Source organism: Hordeum vulgare, chromosome 6H (assembly GCF_904849725.1).
Source record: "Hordeum vulgare subsp. vulgare chromosome 6H, MorexV3_pseudomolecules_assembly, whole genome shotgun sequence".
Lineage (NCBI taxonomy): Eukaryota > Viridiplantae > Streptophyta > Magnoliopsida > Poales > Poaceae > Hordeum > Hordeum vulgare.
This window is the reverse complement of record NC_058523.1, coordinates 293,572,949-293,592,838: the sequence shown is the minus strand read 5'-3', so window position 1 is coordinate 293,592,838 and position 19,890 is coordinate 293,572,949. Positions and strand designations below refer to the sequence as shown.

General features: G+C 50.6%; 1 protein-coding gene across 5 annotated transcripts in view; it reads right to left on the bottom strand.

The window, feature by feature from the left end:
- Positions 1–5,177: 5,177 nt before the first annotated feature.
- Positions 5,178–19,890, bottom strand: part of LOC123401275 (protein PHYLLO, chloroplastic) — a 44,767-nt gene continuing 30,054 nt past the window's right edge. For 3 of the 5 annotated variants that reach the window (XM_045095045.1, XM_045095047.1, XM_045095048.1), the window contains 12 exons: positions 17,792–17,917; positions 17,582–17,719; positions 17,403–17,511; positions 8,262–8,414; positions 7,916–8,179; positions 7,647–7,814; positions 7,346–7,489; positions 6,803–7,264; positions 6,386–6,682; positions 6,153–6,310; positions 5,923–6,030; positions 5,178–5,723 (listed from right to left, as the gene is read on the bottom strand). In XM_045095045.1, the coding sequence (XP_044950980.1) occupies positions 5,468–5,723; positions 5,923–6,030; positions 6,153–6,310; positions 6,386–6,682; positions 6,803–7,264; positions 7,346–7,489; positions 7,647–7,814; positions 7,916–8,179; positions 8,262–8,414; positions 17,403–17,511; positions 17,582–17,719; positions 17,792–17,917 (2,383 nt within the window). In that variant the 3' untranslated portion in view covers positions 5,178–5,467. Of the gene's footprint in view, positions 5,724–5,922; positions 6,031–6,152; positions 6,683–6,802; positions 7,265–7,345; positions 7,490–7,646; positions 7,815–7,915; positions 8,180–8,261; positions 8,415–17,402; positions 17,512–17,581; positions 17,720–17,791; positions 17,918–19,890 lie in introns of all 5 variants that reach the window. The other 2 variants (XM_045095043.1, XM_045095046.1) reach the window with 2 other exon arrangements.

The window sequence follows — 19,890 nt, the reverse complement described above, 5'->3', positions numbered from 1 at the left end:
TCACCTTAAGAGACAATAAAGCTTTCCACAACTGATGTTTACTGACTAAAGATTTTGTTACCTGTCCTTCTTCTCGAGCTTGAAGTTCTTTCTGAATCACTAGAGCCTGGTACGCTGACTTAACAGTGTAGTTGCCTGATCTGTCATGTGCCCAAGCCAATGTATCATCACCACCACCGCGTCGCAAGGGATTATTCAGAATAGCCTCGGCGTCTGGTGCAATAAAGTTCTGACGAACAAGGCCATGTTTCCATGTCCAGTTATCTGAATCAATAAGTTCACTCACAAAAGAAATAGTAGGAAAAATCGGTGTGAGCAATGGAGTTCTAGTATGCGTCGTTGGAATCCACTTATTTGTCCATGTATTAATAGAGGTACCATCGCCAACTCGTGTAACAATTCCGGCAAGTAGAGCCTCCCTTCCTGCAATGATAGCCCTTCATGTTGCTGAGGCGGCCTTAGGTGCAATTGCTTGCACGAAATATGTGTGTGGGAAGTATCTTCCTTTCATAACTCTGGCGCAAAGGGAGTCGGGATTAGTCATAAAGCGTTAGCCATGCTTCCCTGAGAGAGCCAAGTTCAACAGGTGGAGATCACGGAAGCCCATGTCTCCTTGACATTTTGGTTTTGTTAACTCTTTCCAAGAGATCCAATGAAGTGATCTCTTATCAATATTATTGCTCCACCAATACTTAGCCATGCTAGCCGTCAGTTTTTTACAAACCTTCTTGGTCAGTAGGAAACAACTCATGTTGTACGTGGGGAATGCCTGAATGATTGTTTTGATAAGGACCTCTCGCCCTGGACAGGCAAAGAGCCTCTCTAACCAGCCCTGCATCTTGCTCCACGACCGCTCACGTATGTGATCGAATGTTCCACTTGTGATCCGGCCAACGGTTGTAGGCAGACCTAGATATCTTTCGTTGAATTCTTCAACAAAAACACCCAACATTCCCTTGATGTTCTGTCGTAAATTGGCTGGCGTACTCGGACTAAAGAAGATAGCACGTTTATCTTTGTTCACGCATTGGCCCGATGCTTCGCCATAGATACCCAAAATGTCATTTAATCTTTCTGCACTTTGTGAATGTGCACCGAGGAAAATTAGACAGTTGTCTCCAAAACAGTAAGTGACTGACCCAAGGTGCCTGTATACTCGCCCTGATGCCCCTGTCAACATGTCCAAAATATTTGAGCATTGACGAGAAACCTTCTGTACACAACAAAAAAAGGAACGATGACACTGGGTTCCCTTGTCGAAGCCCTCGAGAGGGAGTGAAATTGGGTTGCAGCTCACCATTAATCCTGACTGAAAACCGACCGAGGTGACACATTTCATGATCAAAGTGATAAATCCGTGTGCAAATCCCAGTGGATGTAGGATGGCCTCCAAGTAATTCCATTCTACCCGGTCATATGCTTTCATCATATCCAATTTGACTGCACATGCATGATTTTTGACTTTCTTCCATCTACGAATAGTATGAAGACTCTCAAAGGCTACGAGAACATTATCAGTGATCAAGCATCCAGAAACAAAAGCACTTTGTTCCTCACTAATTATCTCATCCATGCATCCCCGTAGACTATTGGTTATAGCCTTAGCGGCAATCTTATATAGAATAGGACATAATGCAATGGGATGATACTGAGAGATCGATTGGGCGTGTCGTACCTTTGGAATCAGAGTGATAGCCGTGTCACTGAGACCCGGCGGTAGATCACCCCCATTAAGAAAGTCCAACACAGCAGTGGTAACATCGTGTTTCAGAACATGCCAGTGCCATTGGAAGAAGCCCACTGTGAATCCATCAACATCGGGTGCTTTAGACGGAGCCATTTGGAAGAGCGTGTCATGTATTTCTTGTGCTTCAAATGGCTTCTTGAACAGGTCGTTCATTTCTGGCGTAACTTTCACCGGGACATGCTGCAACAACTCGTTTGCATCACCCTGTCCTTGGGAGGTATACCATGCTTGATAAAACGATTGTACCTCTTGTTTGTCCTCGGTTGAGTCTGCACAAAACGAGCCGTCAGTCCTCTTCAAGCCACTTATTTTGTTCACCCTTTGTCGTTGTTTAGTTTGTGCCTGAAAGTAGCTCGTGTTCCGATCGCCAGCGCGTAGCCAAAGGACCCTAGATCGCTGTCGAACCCATACTTCTTCCTGACGAAGAGCCTCACAGAGTTTTAAGACTGTTTGATTTTCTTCTTCATAAGGTCCTCGACCTATAGACTGTCTGCGCAGATTATCATGTTTCTTTTGTAATTGCCTGACTTTCCTTGCAAGACAACCAAATTCTCTATCTCCCCAAGTCTCAAGATCCTTGTGGAGAGCATTAAGAGACTCCACAATCCCTTGTAACCCCGGTCCACGAACATGATTTTTCCATGCATCTGTGACTAGTCATTCATAGTCAGAATGAGTTGCCATACATTCTCATATCTAAATTGTTTTACCCGTTGTGCATAATCAGCGATGTTCGTCACCTGGATCTCAGCTACCACAAAGTAGTGATCCGACTCTATGGCACTAACATGTCGCACACGTATATGTTCGTAGCTCTGTCGAAAGGCCTCATTGCCAAAGGCACGGTCCAATCGAGCTTTAACGTTAGCGCTGTCTCTTTGCCTGTTATCCCATGTATACACCATTCCAGGCCAGCCTAGATCTTGGAAGGAAACATCCTCAACACCTTCTCTGAAAGCCTTCATTTGCCACTCCGGATGAGCCGACTGGCTAAAATGTTCATCACCAAACAGGGTCTCGTTGAAGTTGCCCATGCACATCCATGCAGAATGAGGCAGGGCATATAGAGTCCGAAGGAAACGCCAATTGTGGCGTCTGTCTTCAGCTTTCAGTGCCCCATAAAAACCTGTAAACTGCCATTCCGTAGACTTTTGATCTTTGACTTTTACGAGCACATCTATGTGGTTTGAACTATAATTTTTCAGATCAACATCCACCTCCCGTAACCAGTAGAGGCCAATGCCACCACTCAGCCCAATATTGTCAACCGCAAAACACCCCGCGAAACCAAATTGCTGTCGCAGAGCTTCCACTCGTTTTGCCCTGATTTTAGTTTCCATGAGGAACAACAGGGTGGGGCCTTCTTGCTTCACCAAGCGGCGAAGCTCATGAACTGCCTTGGGGTTCCCAAGCCCCCGGCAGTTCCATCTTATGCATCTCATTGGGATGGACAGGTCTGCATTGCAGACAGTGCCGAGTTGTTAGGCGTAGGTTTCTTCTTCTTCGTTTCTCTCTCCACAAGTTGTTCCTCCCCCTCCTTAGCACTACCGGGTAGGACCTCTGATGATCAACCTGAGTAGCTCCACCGGCATCTCCACCACTCGTCAGAAGGAGAGGAGCACGTTCCACCCGTCGGTAGAAGGGTTTTGGTGCCTCTTTCCTCTTGTTGTTGCTTTTAGTTTGGTTTTTGACCGAGGAGTTCGCTTCTGCTCCACCTTTTCCGGCGTTACTAGAGTTCTTCGACTCTCGATGACTGCTCGGTCCAGCATATTGCCCTTTGCTCGAGCTCTCTCCCGACACAGACTTCTTCTTGTCCTCCGGTGCCCTTAACTTTGCCCCAAAAGGTAGCTCTCCTTTGTCATCTCTCGGGCCAGGAGTCGGGCAAAACAGTTCAGCATGTCCAAGTCTGCCACAGGAAAAACAGAAGCGTGGAACATTCTCATATTGTATATCATACATGTCTGTCTTTTTCCTCTTGACAGAGTCGATTAAGATCCACCTCCTTAGAGGTTTGCTCACATCATGCGCGATTCTAGCTCGTAAATAGCCACCCACATGATCGAACTGGACCGACGAAGCTTCCTTATCGATCTGCTATGCTATTAGTTTTCCCCAGTTATCATCACGTAGATTATATGGAAGATTTGGGACCCTAGCCCACAGATGGAGCCGGTCCAACTGAACCTCATCAGGCCGCATGCATTCTTCGAAGTGTGTCAGAATCACTCCATGTTTGCTGATGTGCCATGGTGAGCCCTAGAAGATCTGATCCCGATCTCTTCGGGACTGAAACTCTCCGACGAACATATTCTCCCCCATAGCACGAAATTTTAGTCCACGAGGATTTCCCCAAGCCGGACGTAAGGCATCGGCAATGGTTTGGATGTGGAAGAGATGACGATGAGGAACCTTCCCAGCCAACAGCCACTTTTCCGGCGTACCATCATCCCGGTCGTCAATGATCAGGGGTCGCTTCCTCATATGTGACACCGAGCTTCCCCAAAGGTTCCTCTAAACGGGTCCTAGCATCGGAGGACGAGCCAGCTCCCGCTGCAGTTCCCTTGCCTGGATCAGATGAGTTCATCCTCTCCGCAATCACCCGAGCTCCCCCCGGAGGAAGCCGACGATCGCCTTCGTGTTCCACGTACGAGGCTATCTCTCTCTTCTTTTCTTGTGGGGAAAAAGAATAGACAACGTACAAGTACATAACGGAATACCAGATCGTAATCGATTAGACGAGTACACGAATCGTCTAAGGCCCCATTTGGAATGTAGTTTTTCAATCCGGGTATTATACTTGTCTCCAATCAAATACATTTCGTGGGGTGGTATTTTCAATCCGGTTGTAAAATCTATCCTGACTTCTTCCTAACCCTTAATCGACTCTAATACCAATGTAAGAAACAATCTTCCTAACCCTTAATCGACTCTAATACCAATGTAAGAAACATAAGCACACGGTCTAACCCCTATTCCTCGATCATTTTCCATGGTTCCACTCACAATGATCTTTGAGGCTAGAGGTTAGGAACCTTTATATAATGTTATTCCAATTAATTTTAAACTGTATAAATTACAGATAAGTGTCCAAATATAATTTGTTTAATTGAAGACTCCCGGTTAACTTAACCAACCATGATAACCATCAAGGAGTCTCATCCGCAATATGTCACATAAGCACATACGTGTGAGTCGCACGCTGATATTCAAATTCACAAGCTTTATCAATTCATGGAGCCATTCCCATGAACAACCTGCCTTTCCATAATATGATGTGCTCGGGGACAAATATACATTTTGTATAATAAATATTCCAGCATTAACAAATATTGTTTTCAGCATATATGTACCGGCTTTCATGAACTATATTCCATTCATGTATCCAAGCAATATTCAAGTGGATCAATAAATTCCATATCGAGGTAAACCATTCCAGGAAATATGTAGTATATATAAAATGTTGCAAGACACACAAAAGTATTTCCTACAGGTAGTTCAAAAATTTCTCAGACTCAGGCGGCACTTGGATTATCGTGTTTCCTTCAGATACACCCTAAAAAATTACATGCCCTTGCCCTTGGACGTCTGTATCAATTCCGGTTGGAAATCAGTCTAATCTGATAAGGTACACTCGTAATATTAATACATCCGTATTAAATTACACTCAATCCAATCATGGATGCTATTGTTTTCTAATCCACGGATACTAAAGCGTTAAGGCTAGTGAAGCCTCAGCAAGAACTTCCTCACGGCTCTAACCAAGGGAAGAGGGTTTTCAACATGCACAGCATGGCCACTTTCCGGGACAATTATCATTTCACATAGCTCCTGATTGCTACGAGAATCAGCTTCACGTTCCCCGTACTCTCTTATCTCGCTGCACATTCGCTCCGCTATCTCTTTAAATTTTACGTCCTTCTCACCTGCAACGATGAGGACAGGCCTCTCCAAGTGTTTCAGGTCTTCCCACAGGGACCTGATACATATAGGAACTTACATGAGGTTGAGTTTCTTCTCATGCAAAATGCAATGCAATGCACCTATGAAACTATTTGTCAGCTATGCTATCAGTGCGCCATGTTTTACCAATTCATCAGTACTGATAAACTTAATATGTTATGGTCACATGAATATTGCTAAATGGAAATCTTACTGAGAGCAGAAACTAATCTTACTTTTGTCTCCCTATGCTCGAGTCAGCAAGAACCTTAGATAGATCTGTGATGTTACTGTGTTTTCTGCGTGTCCTCACTAGGGATTCAAACTGTGGGTGTTCTCTTAGACTGCAACAGAAAAGGTTTCAAAAAGAAAAGGAAAAAAGCACTTCAAATACATGTTATGCGAAATTTATTCCTACTGTAGAGTCAAGAAATCAAATAAGTTAATTCCTCCATCAGGCTAATACCTGGTCCACATTTTTCCAGAGTACCATGTCTCGATAAAACATTCCAGTCCATAAGTCAATAGGAATTGAGCTCGTGATTTATCAATAGCAGTACGTCGTCTTCTACTTGCTTCATGTCTCAATCCAGGACTCCCCGATATCAAAATAGCTCCACTAATCTGTCTTGACAAGAGTACCTTAGGATCATTCAAATAAAGAATGAAACAAACAAGCTGCAATCTTGACAAGATTACCTTGCGATTTTCATTTAGTACCATCTGGAGAGCAATCCTTGCACCCATTGAGTAGCCAACAACAACCACCTCTCCATCAGTTATATTGCATATCAACTTCAGCAACAAGTCTGCAACTGATTGAATTGTAACAGAGATTTGATTGAAATTTTCATCACGGCGCTGCAGAATTTGGGACTCTCCGTGGCCAGGAAGATCAACGGCGATGACCCGTGCACTGGGAGAGAGAGCTTTCATCATGGGAGTCCAATCCTCACTTGTACCAAGAAATCCATGAAGAAAAAGAACGACCTTATCCTACATGGGTTAAATCATGGCACTGGTTATATCAGCGGCACTGTCCTATCTCCTAGGGGGAAACAGTATATCTTGTACAACAAGGTAGGCATATAAACCATATTCTTTTAAATAACTTACACTTGTACAATCACCAGCCTCTTGAACCTTAACTACATAAGAAAAATGATCCCCGTCGACTTGGATAGAATATGAGTTTAGTTCTTCTTCACTATATGTTTTTTCTATCTTCTCATCATTTATATTTAAGTGGTGGAGATAGCCATGGGCATCTTCTACTGAAGCTCCCATTCCATCACCAAGCGGGGGAACAAGGATTTTTAACTTCTGTTCTGATACATCTTCTCTTAACCATTGATATGTTCCAAACCCATGAGCCACAGTTCCACATGAATCATATCTCTTTAGTCTGGAGATTAGGTCATGTTGCCTGTCAACATAATATGCAAACTGTATGTAGGTCGCCAAACCTACAGAACTCTCATACGCGCTACTGATGATAGCCATCTTATCATGCATGTGAGCCCACTTTGCGATATGAGCTGCATTCTCAAAGCCACCAACAATACTGGGTTTTATAACCTGAGCATCAAGATGGAAACAAGGTGAAATATAGAAATGAAAAGAGAAGCTTGAAAAATAGCTCAGAGAGTTCGTACTCACAACAGCAACTATCCCTGGATGTACAAATTGATGAAGCTTTTGGATTAGATCCCCCTTTAGGTTGTCAATACTCTCGTCTAAAGCAACAGGCAAACCACTGTTTTCACAGAACTTGATAAGATCATGTACAGAGTTCACTGGTTCCTGTCAAGAAACATGAAGATTCCCAAGAAAGAACAAGATGAATGTCGCTGGGGAAATGAGAGCACTATAATAATATGGTGCAGCAAAAGGAATGCGAGTTTCACGTTTTCTCTATTTTAAAGTTTCTAATACAGCAGATGAATAAAATGTAGGTTACCTCAATGTATTGCAAACAAAGGCCTTTTACTCTGGATCCAAATTCAATTGCTTGCTTGTATGTCCATTTTTGATTTGCATCGGCACGGATATTGATCTTATATCCTACAACCTCCCTAATTTTTTGAATAACAGCTGCATCTTCAGCGGCACTTGCACGACGTCCAACCTTCACAAGAGAATTGAGAAAGATTTTTCTTCATTTTGCTTGATTAGCAGATATGATATTTTGAAACAAAAAAAGTTCAATTGAACAAGTAGAAGAACCACCTTCAGTTTCACTGTGGTAAAGCCTTCATCAACAAGTTTAGTCACAGCAAGTGCTACCTCCATCGGAGTACCATCAGAGTCTAAGAGTGCACAGATATGTATGCCTGTAGAGCTGTTCTGATTATGTTCCACCAGATTCTGATCTCTTAGTAAGGGGTTGGAACCAGTGAGAATTTCAGATAATCTACATTTCCGCTGTGACGCCAGCAAATTAAGAATGGCCATCTCCAGGCCACACTTGACACTTGGGAATACAGAAGAAGGCTGAGAAGGAAAAAGAAAGAGAGGAGTTCAATCTCTTGAGATGTCAAATATGAATGGCACCATGTTTCTCGAGTGATCTTACAGGAATCCCAATGCTTGTCCATATCCAATTGGAGAAAGACCCTCTCAACAAAGGAACAACATCTAGCTCACAATCTTTCACTCTGTGAAACAGAAACCTAAGTTGCTCTTCGACATCTATTATATCCTCCTGGTGAATTTCGATTGGTGCAACCTGATATATGAAATGTATAAAAAATACTTAAGTTTCAAGTACTCCCTCCGATCCATATTAGGCATTAACTCGAATAACCTTACTCTATAAGATGTAAAATAGGAAGGTTGTAACGTCCCAATTTTATAAATTAGGATGTTAATAGAATCATTTATTGCCTAACATGGTTTCAATACATTTGATTTTTTCTGGAATATTCAGATATTTTTCACTCGAGAAAATTAATGAGAGAAGATAATATGACTTTTTCAAAATAAAAAGAGTGGGAAAAATGTTGGAATATTATTTGGAGTTTATAAGACTAATTTAGGGAATTATTCAGTTTATTAAGACTAATTTTCGGAATTATTCTAGCTTGTGCCACCCACTCAAGGTGGAGACACACTATGCCGACCAAGCCACTGCAATCAGCAGACTGCTGCACAGAGACAGGGATATCTTGATGCGAGAGTGCCAGTAACCAGAAAATGAAGAAAGGAAAATAAATAGAATTTCTTCTTTTTTTCGAGAAAACGCAAGGAGCGCTTGCGTTTTTTTTCTTCGAGAAAACGCAAAGACTCTGCGTTTCATTTCATTGAAAAGGGAGATAGTTTAGCTATACATGCCTCCGAGCAGGAGGCTCACCGGGAAAAAAGAAAAACAGGAAACTAGTGAACATCCCACGTTAGCGGCAAGACCACCCCAAGTCCAACTGCGCCAGCCCTAGCCCAAAGGGCTGCCTCCTCTCTGATCCTAGTCGATAGCAGGGCAATGGAAGGCTGCTCGACGTCAAACACGCAAGAGTTGCGGTGCTTCCAGAGCATCCATGCCGTCAGGTGAGCGATCGTGGCCAACCCCTTGCGCATGGGCTTTGGCGTCTCCAGCTTGGCGTGCGTCCACCAGTCGTTCAGCGTGGCCTCCTGGCCCGGCGGCCGACATGTCAGCCGTAACCAAGCAAGCGTCTCATGCCACACCTGTCGCGAGAAGGGGCAGGTGACGAGAAGGTGGTGCATCGTCTCGGGCTCCTGGTCACAGAAGACGCAGCACGGGTGGTGTTGCAGGCCGCGACGGCGTAATCTGTCCGCTGTCCAACACCTGTCCAGACTAACGAGCCAGAGGAAGAACTTCACGCCCGGTGGAGCCCAACTCCTCCATGTCAGTTGCCATGAGTCGCAGCTAGCGGAGCCGTGGAAGGTTGCCAAGTAGGCGCTGCGCGCAGAGTAAGAGCCGCACGAGGTCCATCTCCAGATAAGCTGGTCTGGCTGGTCGTTGAGGGCACCCCCTTCTGTTTCATGCCACAGCAGCAGGTATTGACCGATTTCGTGGATGCCCATGTCTCCGTGAATGTCTCGAGTCCATGCATAGTTCAGGAGGCCCTCCGCAATGGTGCGCTGCTTGCGCCGGCGCTTGGGAATGCAAGCATAAAACTGCGGTGCGATCTCGCTGATGGAGCGGCCATTGATCCAGCGATCCTCCCAGAACTTGCCCGTTCTGCCGTCTCCCACGGTGAGCGAGGTGGAGGCGAAGAACAGGGCATGCTCCTCCTTGGAGAACTGGAGGTCAAGGCCGTGCCAAGCACAACCCTCGTCGGTGCGGCTGAACCAGAGCCATCGCAGCCGTAGGGCGAGCCCAGCATGCTCCATGTCCTGGATTCCAAGGCCGCCAAGGGGAAGGGGCCGACAGATACGGCGCCAGTTGACGTGGCAGCTGCCTCCGTTAGCGGCGGCGCGACCTTCCCATAGGAATCCTCTCTCAATTTTCTCGATGAGCCTGATCGTCTTCTTCGGAGGGGCGAAGATGAGGATTTGGTGAATGGGGATGGCGCAGAGCATGGACCTGACAAGAGCTAGGCGACCCGCTTTGTTCATGAGCCTGGACTTCCAGTTGGGTAGCATGCCGCCAACCGTGTCGACCAGGGGCTGCAGCTGGGTGCTCGTGGGCCGTCGAATGGTGAGAGGGATCCCAAGGTATGTGAGCGGCAGGTCCGTGATCTTGCACCCAAGGAGCTCCGAGATCAGTGCAGTGTCGCCCGGAGCGCAGTTGAGCATTGTGGCTGAGCTCTTGTCGTAGTTGACATGGAGGCCCGTGGCTTGCCCAAAGAGCTCCAGGATCGCCTTGATCGCGGCTAGGTCGCTCAGGGAGGGGTGGCAAAACAGCACCACGTCGTCCGCGTAGAGCGAGATGACCGGGATGGGGCGGCGTGGGTGTAGGTGCTCCAGGATGCCCAGGGCCGCGGCCCGCCGGAAGAGGCGTCCCAGCGTGTCCACGGCGAGGACGAACAATTGGGGCGTCAAAGGGTCGCCCTGCCGCAGCCCTCGGCAGTGCCAAATGGGGGGACCCGACTCACTGTTGATCAGCACCCGCGAGCAAGCGGACGACAGCAAGATGGCCAGCCAGTCCAGGAATCTGCTCCCGTAGCCATACTGACGGAGTACCTCGAACAGGAAGGGCCATGAGATGGTGTCGAAAGCGCGCGTGAGGTCGAGTTTGAGCAGGATCCGGGGCGCGCGTAGCTGGTGCAGGAGGCGCATCGATTGCCGGGCGAGCACGTAATTGTCGTGTAGGGAACGGCCGGCGATGAAGGCGTTCTGGTTCTTGCTGACTAGCCTGTCCAGCTTCGGTGCCAGGCGCAGGGAGAGCGTCTTGGCGAACACCTTGGCGACTAGGTGGATGAGGCTGATGGGGCGGAAGTCGCCGATCGCTTGAGCATCCGAGCGCTTGGGGAGGAGAGAGACCATGGCCTGGTTGAGGCAGTGGAATCCTCTGCCCCTTAGCTGGTGCAGCTGGTGGAATACGGCGATGACGTCGAGCTTGACGGTACCCCAGCAGGCGTGGAGAAACTCCGCGGTGAAGCCATCCGGACCCGGCGCCTTGCGCGCCGGCATGCGCGTGATCGTGCCCCAAATTTCCTCCTCCGTGAACGGGGCGTCGAGGTCCTGGAGGTCATCGTCGGGGTCTATCAGGTGCTCGAGGTTGAGCGTGCACTCGCGGTCGGGGGCCGTGCCAATGAGGCCGTCGAAGTGCCCGAAAGCAGCCTCCGCCATCTCGCTCTCTCTGTGAGCATCTGGTCTCCCGTGGACAGGCTGTAGATTGCGTTTTTTTGCCGTCGGTAGGAGCATTGCCGGTGGAAGAATGCGGTGTTGGCGTCCCCATCCTTGAGCGAGGCGATGCGTGCCCGCTGTCGGGCGATGGTGCGCTCAAGCGAGGCGAAACCCAAGAAGGCGAGTTTCAAGCTCCTGTGCAACCAAGCCTCGTGCGGCGATAGCGTCCGATCCTCTTGAGCTTTATCAAAGCTGAGGATGAGCACCTTACATAGAGCGAGCTTGTGCTTGACGCTGCCAACCGATTTCGCGCTCCAGCTGGTGAGTCTCCTGGCGGTGGCCTGCAGGCGCAGCCGGAGGCGACGGAAAGGGTCGGCGTCATCCACCGACTCCCAAGCCTGCACGACGGTCTCTTGGAACCCGTCCAGGCGCAACCAAAACTCCTCGAAACGGAAGCAACGGTGGGCTGGGGGCGTGGGGGAGCAATCCAGCAGGAGGGGGTTGTGGTCGGAGACCACCGAAGCGAGGCAGTGCAGGTGGCACTCGCCTACGGCGTCATCCCAGTCCGACGAGCAGAGAACCCGATCCAGGCGAACAAGCGTGGGCGGGGATTGCGCGTTAGACCACGTGTACCGGCGGCCGTTGAGATACACCTCCCTCAGGGCGAGGTCGTTAATGCAGCGCCGGAAGCGACCTATCATCCTACGGTTCAGGTTTCCGTTATTTTTGTCCTTGTCGCGCAGGATCAAGTTGAAATCGCCGCAGATCATCCACGGGGCCGTGCAGTCACGACGCACGTCCCGGATCTCCTAGAGGAACGCGACCTTGCCGTCATCGTCCTGGGGGGCATATACTATGGAGATCCACCACGGAGTGCCTTGGATGTGGCTACCCTAGCGGTGAGGGCATTGGTGGTGAACAATGGGTCGGAAATAGTCACTACCCTGCTCTTCCACGCAAGGAGAATGCCCCCGCGCGTGCCCTCCGCGGGCAGGAACAGGAAGTCGTCAAAGTCGAGGCCCAGGGCCTCCAAGACTATCGAGGGGTCGATAAGTGCCATCTTCGTTTCCTGCAGGCATACTACCGATGCGTCGGCCGTAGCAATGAGCGAGCGAATCGCCAGGCGTCGCACCCTCGCGTTCAGCCCGCGCACATTCCACATCACAAACTTGAGGTTGTAGGCCATAAAGCAACTAGTTCGACGATCGGATTACAGCAACGGGCTACACCTCCGCGAGGCAGCCATCAGGCACAGGTGTGCAAGGAACCAAGGTAGCGCTCGCGGGCAGCTCGCGATCAACCAGTTTGGCAATGGCAACGAGCACGTCAATCGAGATTTCTGTCGCGAACACCCCGTCATAGGCCTTCATCGCTTCAGCAATGATCGACTGGTTGGCACCGATGATTCCCAGGGTGCGCAAGACCTGCACGCGAGCCCGCCGCTCCGCGGTGGGTGGCACCTAGGTCGTAACCTTCGAGGTAGCCGAGCAGCCACAGGGTGGCGAGAAACATAGGGCGGGGCGACGAGGGCGCTTCCCGGGGGTCGGCAGGGCAGCCTTAAGCTGGCCAGTGGCAGACGCGAGGAAATCCCCCAACGTCCAGGAGGTTGGGCGCGTTTCTGATCTCGGGCGCGATCTCCGCAGCGTAATGGGCGGCGATGCAAAACGGCATGTAGTGGGGCGCGGTGTATCCGCAGTGCAGGGGCTGGCCGGCCTCGGCTCAGAGCGGGGCACGATGGTGGCGCCGGGGCCTAGCCCAGCCGAGAGGCCGCCATGGCCCAGCCCGAGGGGGAAGGGGGTCCCATGTGTCAGCTGCGATGGGTCCATGTCCAGCCTGAGGGGAGCGGGATTTGAATCCAGCTCCGAGCCGAGAGAACGGGTTGGCGTGACCGCAGATCTGTCCAAGCGCGGGCTGGCAGCAGGTGACGCCGCCAAGGATGCGCTTTGTCCCGACAGGGCATCCTCCTCGGGCACCGCAGGCGGCAGGGGCTGCGAATCGGGGAACATCTCGTCCTGCGGCGAATCAGGGGCCACCTCACGATCATCCCGCCTCGGATCCGGGGCCAATGGGGTCAGCGCGTCGGCCGTGCCAGGCGAGGAGCAGGACGGATCCTGCTCGTGCGCGGAAGGCGACAATCGCGGCTGGTGAGTGGCGGGCCCCGTGCCTGGCGAGGAAGGGCGACTGAGCAATCGGGGGGCGCCAACTGTCTCTGCCAAAAGTGACCCTGTCGCATCTTGGACCGTGGAGGGCCCGGCCCCTGCCTTGTCAGGTTGTCGGTCTTTCCTTTGCCAGACGCCTTTTCCTTTTGCAGGCCAGTGACGATGGTGATGGGCCCCGGCCTGACCAGGCCACGACAACATCCCCTTCGCGCTAGCAGTGGCCTCCAACGGCGGTGGCGGCGGCGCCGTACGGAAGCGGCGATCGGCGGAGCGCCAGTTGGCATCCACGGCGACACCGTCGGAACGGCGCGAGCCCCCAGCGGCGGACCAGGCCAGGGAGTCGAGCAATGCGTCGTCGGCGCGGCCAGCAGGCGCGGCGGTGCTTGCGGCGACGACGACGGCCTGGGCCGCGACCATCGTTGCGCCCAGGAGGAGGAGCTCCCCCGGCGCCCCCAGGGCCGTTAGCGTGGATGTCCAGTGGTGGCGCAGGCCGGCTCCGCTCCTCACGCACCACCCTGATGGAGATCTGGTACGTTAGGGTGCGCACAGTAGGCGCCTGGGAGGGGGCGCGCGACGGGATGCACTCGACGATCTCGAGGACGGCATGGCGACGGATGGACGTCTGGTCACGGGCACGCCCTGAGAGCCTGAAGGTGGCGAAGTCGGCTCTGGATCGTGTCTCCGGATGGAGGCGCTCCACCCAGCAAGAGTCTCCGAGGAGGCGCTCGACCGTGCTCAGGTTCTAGGCCTACGCCGGGACACCGCGGAACTCGAGCTCAACGCGGTGCTCCAGGCTATCACAGCCAGAGTGGGCGAGCTTGCTCCAGGGGCGGAGAGATAGCGAGAAGGGGGGGCCCTCGATATGGTGATCGCCGTAGATCCTGTCCTTGATTGCCTGCGAGGCGCAGATGATGAGGAAATCCTCGGGGTGGTGGAGGTGGACCGAGCAGTCGCCGGGGTGCAGCTCGAGGTTGTTGAAGAGCGCGTCTGCAACCTCGTCGGCAGCGACGGGTGGCCTGGAGCCAGTGACGGTGGCCACCATCCCGCGCTGCAGCACCGCCTCAGCCTCCTCGATCTCGACGGAGCGCGGGATGAGGACACGCGCTGGGCCCGAGGGGCCGACAGCGTGCGTCGCGGCGGGCCGGGGGGGGGGGGGCGTCGGGGTTGTGCGTCGCTGGGGCGGAGCGGCCGTCGTCAGCAAAGCACGGTCACGGGCCCGACGCGCAAGGGTGCAGTTCCTGGACTCGTGGCCGAGGAGAAGGCAGCGCCGGCATCGCAGCTTGTTAGTGCAGTTGCGGACGGTGTGGCCCGGGTCGAGGCAGCGGAAACAGAGGCCTGCCGACTCCTCCGGCGTGGGGCTGCGGCGGAGCCGCGGCGTGGGAGCGTCCGCACGGCGGGCGTTGCGGCGGAGCCGCGGCGTGGGAGCGTCCGCGCGGCGGGCGTTGCGGCGTTTCCTGCTCCTCGGCAGTTCCCAGGCGCCGCCAGCGTCCGCTGCGGGCGTCTCCGCCTCCTCCACGCGGTGGACCTCCGAGCGGGGGCCCAAGCGGGTCGATGCGGGTGCGCGCAGGGGCGGGCGGGAGCCACCTGCAGCTGGCGCGCCGGCGGCAGAGGAGGGGGGATGCGGGCGACATCGCGGTAGGAGCGCATGCCGGAGGAGGAGTTGTCTAAGTCCTTCCAGCGATCCTCGCGGTGGTGGCGGCGCGCGCCGCGGCCGTCGTCGGAGGGGGCCATGGCGCGGGGGAGGCGGGGGCAGCCGGCGGGCAGGACGGCAGCGGGGCCGCTCGACTAGGCTAGGGGCGCGGGAGCTAGGAGGAGCGGAGCGAAGCGGCCATCAAAACCATGTCGATTCTGCCCTCGAAGAGGTGGTGGTTACAAGGCCAGTTCGTCATCAACGGACGTCCCAGGAGGCGGGCAGCACAACTCTCAGCCCTTGTGCCCCAGCTTGTGCCCAACATTTGGCTTCTACTTTGATCCTATCAACTAATGCATCTATCGAGGGTCTCGCGTTGTTGAAGACACAATCGTTCCGCTGTTTCCAAATCATCCAAGGGACAAGCATTGTGATGGATTGTAGAGCCTTGTGGAGTGCGGGCAGGGTTTGCTCCTTCGCTCGTTGCCACCAGTCCTGCAAGGTAGGTTCGTTACCTGGTGGTTGCGCTGGTATGTGTGTCCAGTCCAGAATGGTGTGCCAAGTTTGCTTGGCCAATGGGCACGCTAGAAGCAAGTGATGGATTGTCTCTGGCTCTTGGTCGCAGAGGAGGCATTTCGGGTGGTGCTGCAGGCCGCGTCGGGCAAGTCTCGCTGTCGTCCAGCATCGGTCTTTGTTGGCGAGCCAGTGAAAGAATCTGACGCGGGGCAGCACCCAACCCTTCCAGATGAGCTTCCAAGAGGGGCAGCGAGTGGATCCCTGGAATGTGGAGACGTAGCAAGACTGCGCCGTGTATATGCCGCTGGCCGTCCATTTCCAAAGCAGACGGTCGGGTTCAGTCGAGAGGACGAATTGTTGGGCAGCCTGCCAGAGCATCAGGTACTGACCTATCTCATGTATCCCGAGGGTTCCTTGGATGTCGCGGGCCCAGGTGTTCCCGTGGAGGCCCTCTGCCACCGTTCTCGTTCTGCGTCGCCGCTTGGGGATGCACTGGTATAGCAGGGGGCCGGACTGATTGTCCGTGTATCCAGCGGTCCTCCCAGAAAAGGGCTGTCAATCCATCGCCAAGGACCATACTGGTGGATGCAAAGAACATCGCACTCTCCTCTTTCGTGAACTGTAGGTCTAGTCCTTGCCATGCCCGTTCGGCCACCGTACGGGCAAACCACATCCATCGCAGCTAACCAGGGATTGGTTTATAGATTTGTTTTTCCTACACACACACACATGATCCAACGAGCCTTAACAGGTTCCCCAGACAACATTGATACATACAATTTTACCTATATATATACAGGAAAAATACATATTACACCCGGTGGTAGTTAGCCTCATATCTCATATACTACCATGTGATAGTATGTATACTACTTTATCATTCTAAGTATATTCATATACTATATCTAAGATATTTCAAAGCTAGCATACGAAAAAATTGCATGTCAGTCCATAGTTTTTTTATTTTGAAAAATACCTTCATATTTGTACGTATAAATTAATATACTAAAAAAATAGTACATACTACCTAAAAAGTACTCCCTCCGTTCCTAAATATAAGTCTTTTTAGAGATTTCACTAGAGGACTACATACGGAGCAAAATGAGTGAATTTATACTTAAAATATGTCTATATACATGCGTATGTAGTCCTTCTAGTGAAACCTCTTAAAAGACTTATATTTAGGAACACGTACATACTCTCAGTTTTGATATATGTACATGTGGTAAATATGCAGGAAAGCCCTCATACAGTGTGAAGAAAATATACAGGCTACATGGAACATAAAATAACTCCAACATACACTACCCCAACTTGTTTGGGACTTAAAGGCTTTGTTGCTGTCATTGTATTAAAAATGTATATAGTAAACAGACATAAAAAGGGCAGCCCGGTGCACGTAGCTCCCACTTGCACAGGGTCCGAGGAACGGTCCGACCGCTTTGGGTCGATAGTACACAGCCCTTCCCTACATTTCTGCAAGAGGCTATTTCCAGGACTCAACCCGTGACCTCATGGCCACAAAGCAAAAGCTATACCGTTGCGCCAAGGCTCCCCTTCAACAGACATAGCATTTGAGAAATATAGTGCAACTCAAAACTGGCAGCTTAAATTAGCAAAAGTTAAAGATGCCATATAAATTGCAGTGGTGATAAAGACAAACCTCACCAAATCCTACAATGTTGTCATCCATATGTAGCTTCAGAATGAAGCCTTCATGGAAAAAACTGTTATCTGAAATTCCTGAAGTACGAGGTGCAGAAAGCTGGATTCTGTGCAAAAGAATGATTGAGGGTAATGCGAGGAATGAGTGGACTGCATATTAATTGGTTACGGATATACCTGTACAACATGTACTCCATTGCATGAATTTTCCTATTGTACATGCGATCTAAATCACTTGTAGTCCTAGAATACGGACCCCCGAGAAGATAATCCAGATAGTGGGTTGCAGTATTATCTACGAACAGACTTATAGTTCTGCAGAACAAGGAGAACGTATAAATTCACAGTGTAGAGTAAATTACTGTTAGAACAAATTTGAATGTAAACCTATGAAAGTTGGCATTCTCATCAATCTGGTTCTCTACTTCCACCACACAATCAAGGTGTTCTGTGTGGGTCTTCACCAATGTATCATGAAGTTCTGCTTTTGTTTGAACCAAAAAATGCTTCACTCTGCAACACAACCGGTGAGATCAGTGCAGACACAAAATTTTGCAGTCAACGCTAAGTACTTCATCATATAACAAAGCTGGCTCCGTAACCAATTATGTAAAACTGGCAGAAGTCTTAACAGACACCATTTATCAACTTCCAGAATCAACAACAACAACAAAGCCTTTAGTCCCAAACAAGTTAGGGCAGGCTAGAGGTGAAACCCATAAGATCTCGCGACCAATTCATGGTTCTGGCACATGGATAGCAAGCTTCCACGCATCCCTGTCCATGGCTAGTTCTTTGGTGATGCTCCAATCCTTTAGATCTCTCTTTACGGACTCTTCCCATGTCAAGTTCGATCTACCCTGACCTCTCTTGACATTATCAGTATGCTTTAGCCGTCGGCTATGCACTAGGGCTTCTGGAGGGCCTGCGCTGAATATGCCCAAAATATCTCACGCAATGTTGGACAAGCTTCTCTTCAATTGGCGCTACCCCAACTCTATATCGTATACCATCATTCCGGATTCGGTCCTTCCTTGTGTGGCCACACATCCATCTCAACATGCGCATCTCCGCCACACCTAGCTGTTGCACAAGTCGCCTTTTAGTCGGCCAACACTCAGCGCCATACAACATTGTAGGTTGAACCGCCGTCCTATAGAACTTGCCTTTTAGCTTTTGTGGCACCCTCTTGTCATAGAGAATGTCAGAAGCTTGGCGCCACTTCATCCATCCGGCTTTAATTTGATGGTTCACATCTTCATCGATATCCCCATCCTTCTGCAACATTGACCCCAAATAACGAAAGGTGTCCTTCTGAGGTACCACCTGCCCATCAAGGCTAACACCCCCCTCCTCCTCGTGCTTAGTAGTACTGAAAGTGCACCTCATGTACTCGGTCTTAGTCCTACTAAGTCTAAAACCTCACGATTCCAAGATTTGCCTCCATAACTCCAACTCCATGTTGACCCCGTTCGACTATCATTGACTAGCCCACATCGTCCGCAAAGAGCATACACCATGGGATATCTCCTTGTATATCCCTTGTGACCTCATCCATCACCAAGGCAAAAAGATAAGGGCTCAAAGCTGACCCCTGATGCAGTCCTATCTTAATCGGGAAGTCATCAGTGTCACAATCACTTGTTCGAACACTTGTCACAACATTATCATACATGTCCTTGGTGAAGGTAATGTACTTTAGTGGGACTTTGTGTTTCTCCAAGGCCCACCACATAACATTTCGCGGTATCTTACCATAGGCCTTCTCCAAGTCAATGAACACCGTATGCAAGTCCTTCTTTTGCTCCCTATATCTCTCCATAAGTTGTCGTACCAAGAAAATGGCTTCCATGGTCGACCTCGCATGAAACCAAACTGATTTTTGGTTACACTTGTCATTCTTCTTAAGTGGTGCTCAATGACTCCCTCTCATAGCTTCATTGTATGGCTCATCAATTTAATTCCACGGTAATTAGTACAACTCTGAACATCCCCCTTGTTCTTGAAGATTGGTACTAATATACTCCGTCTCCATTCTTCTGGCATCTTGTTTGCCCGAAAAATGAGGTTGAAAATTTGGTTAGCCATACTATCACTATGTCCCCGAGGCCTATCCACGCCTCAATGGGGATACAATCAAGGCCCATCGCCTTGCCTCCTTTCATCCTCTTTAAAGCCTCCTTGACCTCCAACTCATGGATTCGCCGCAGAAAACGCCTGCTAGTATCATCAAAGGCGTCGTCCAGATCAATGGTAGAGCTCTCACCCTCCCCACTGAACAACTTGTCAAAGTACTCGCGCCATCTATGCTTAATCTCCTCGTTCTTCACCAGGAGTTGCTTTGCTCCGTCCTTGATGCACTTGATTTGGTCAACATCCCTCGTCTTCCTCTCTCGGATCATGGCCATCTTATAGATGTCCCTTTCGCCTTCCTTCGTGTCTAACCGTTGGTAGAGGTCCTCATACGCCCAACCTCTTGCTTCACT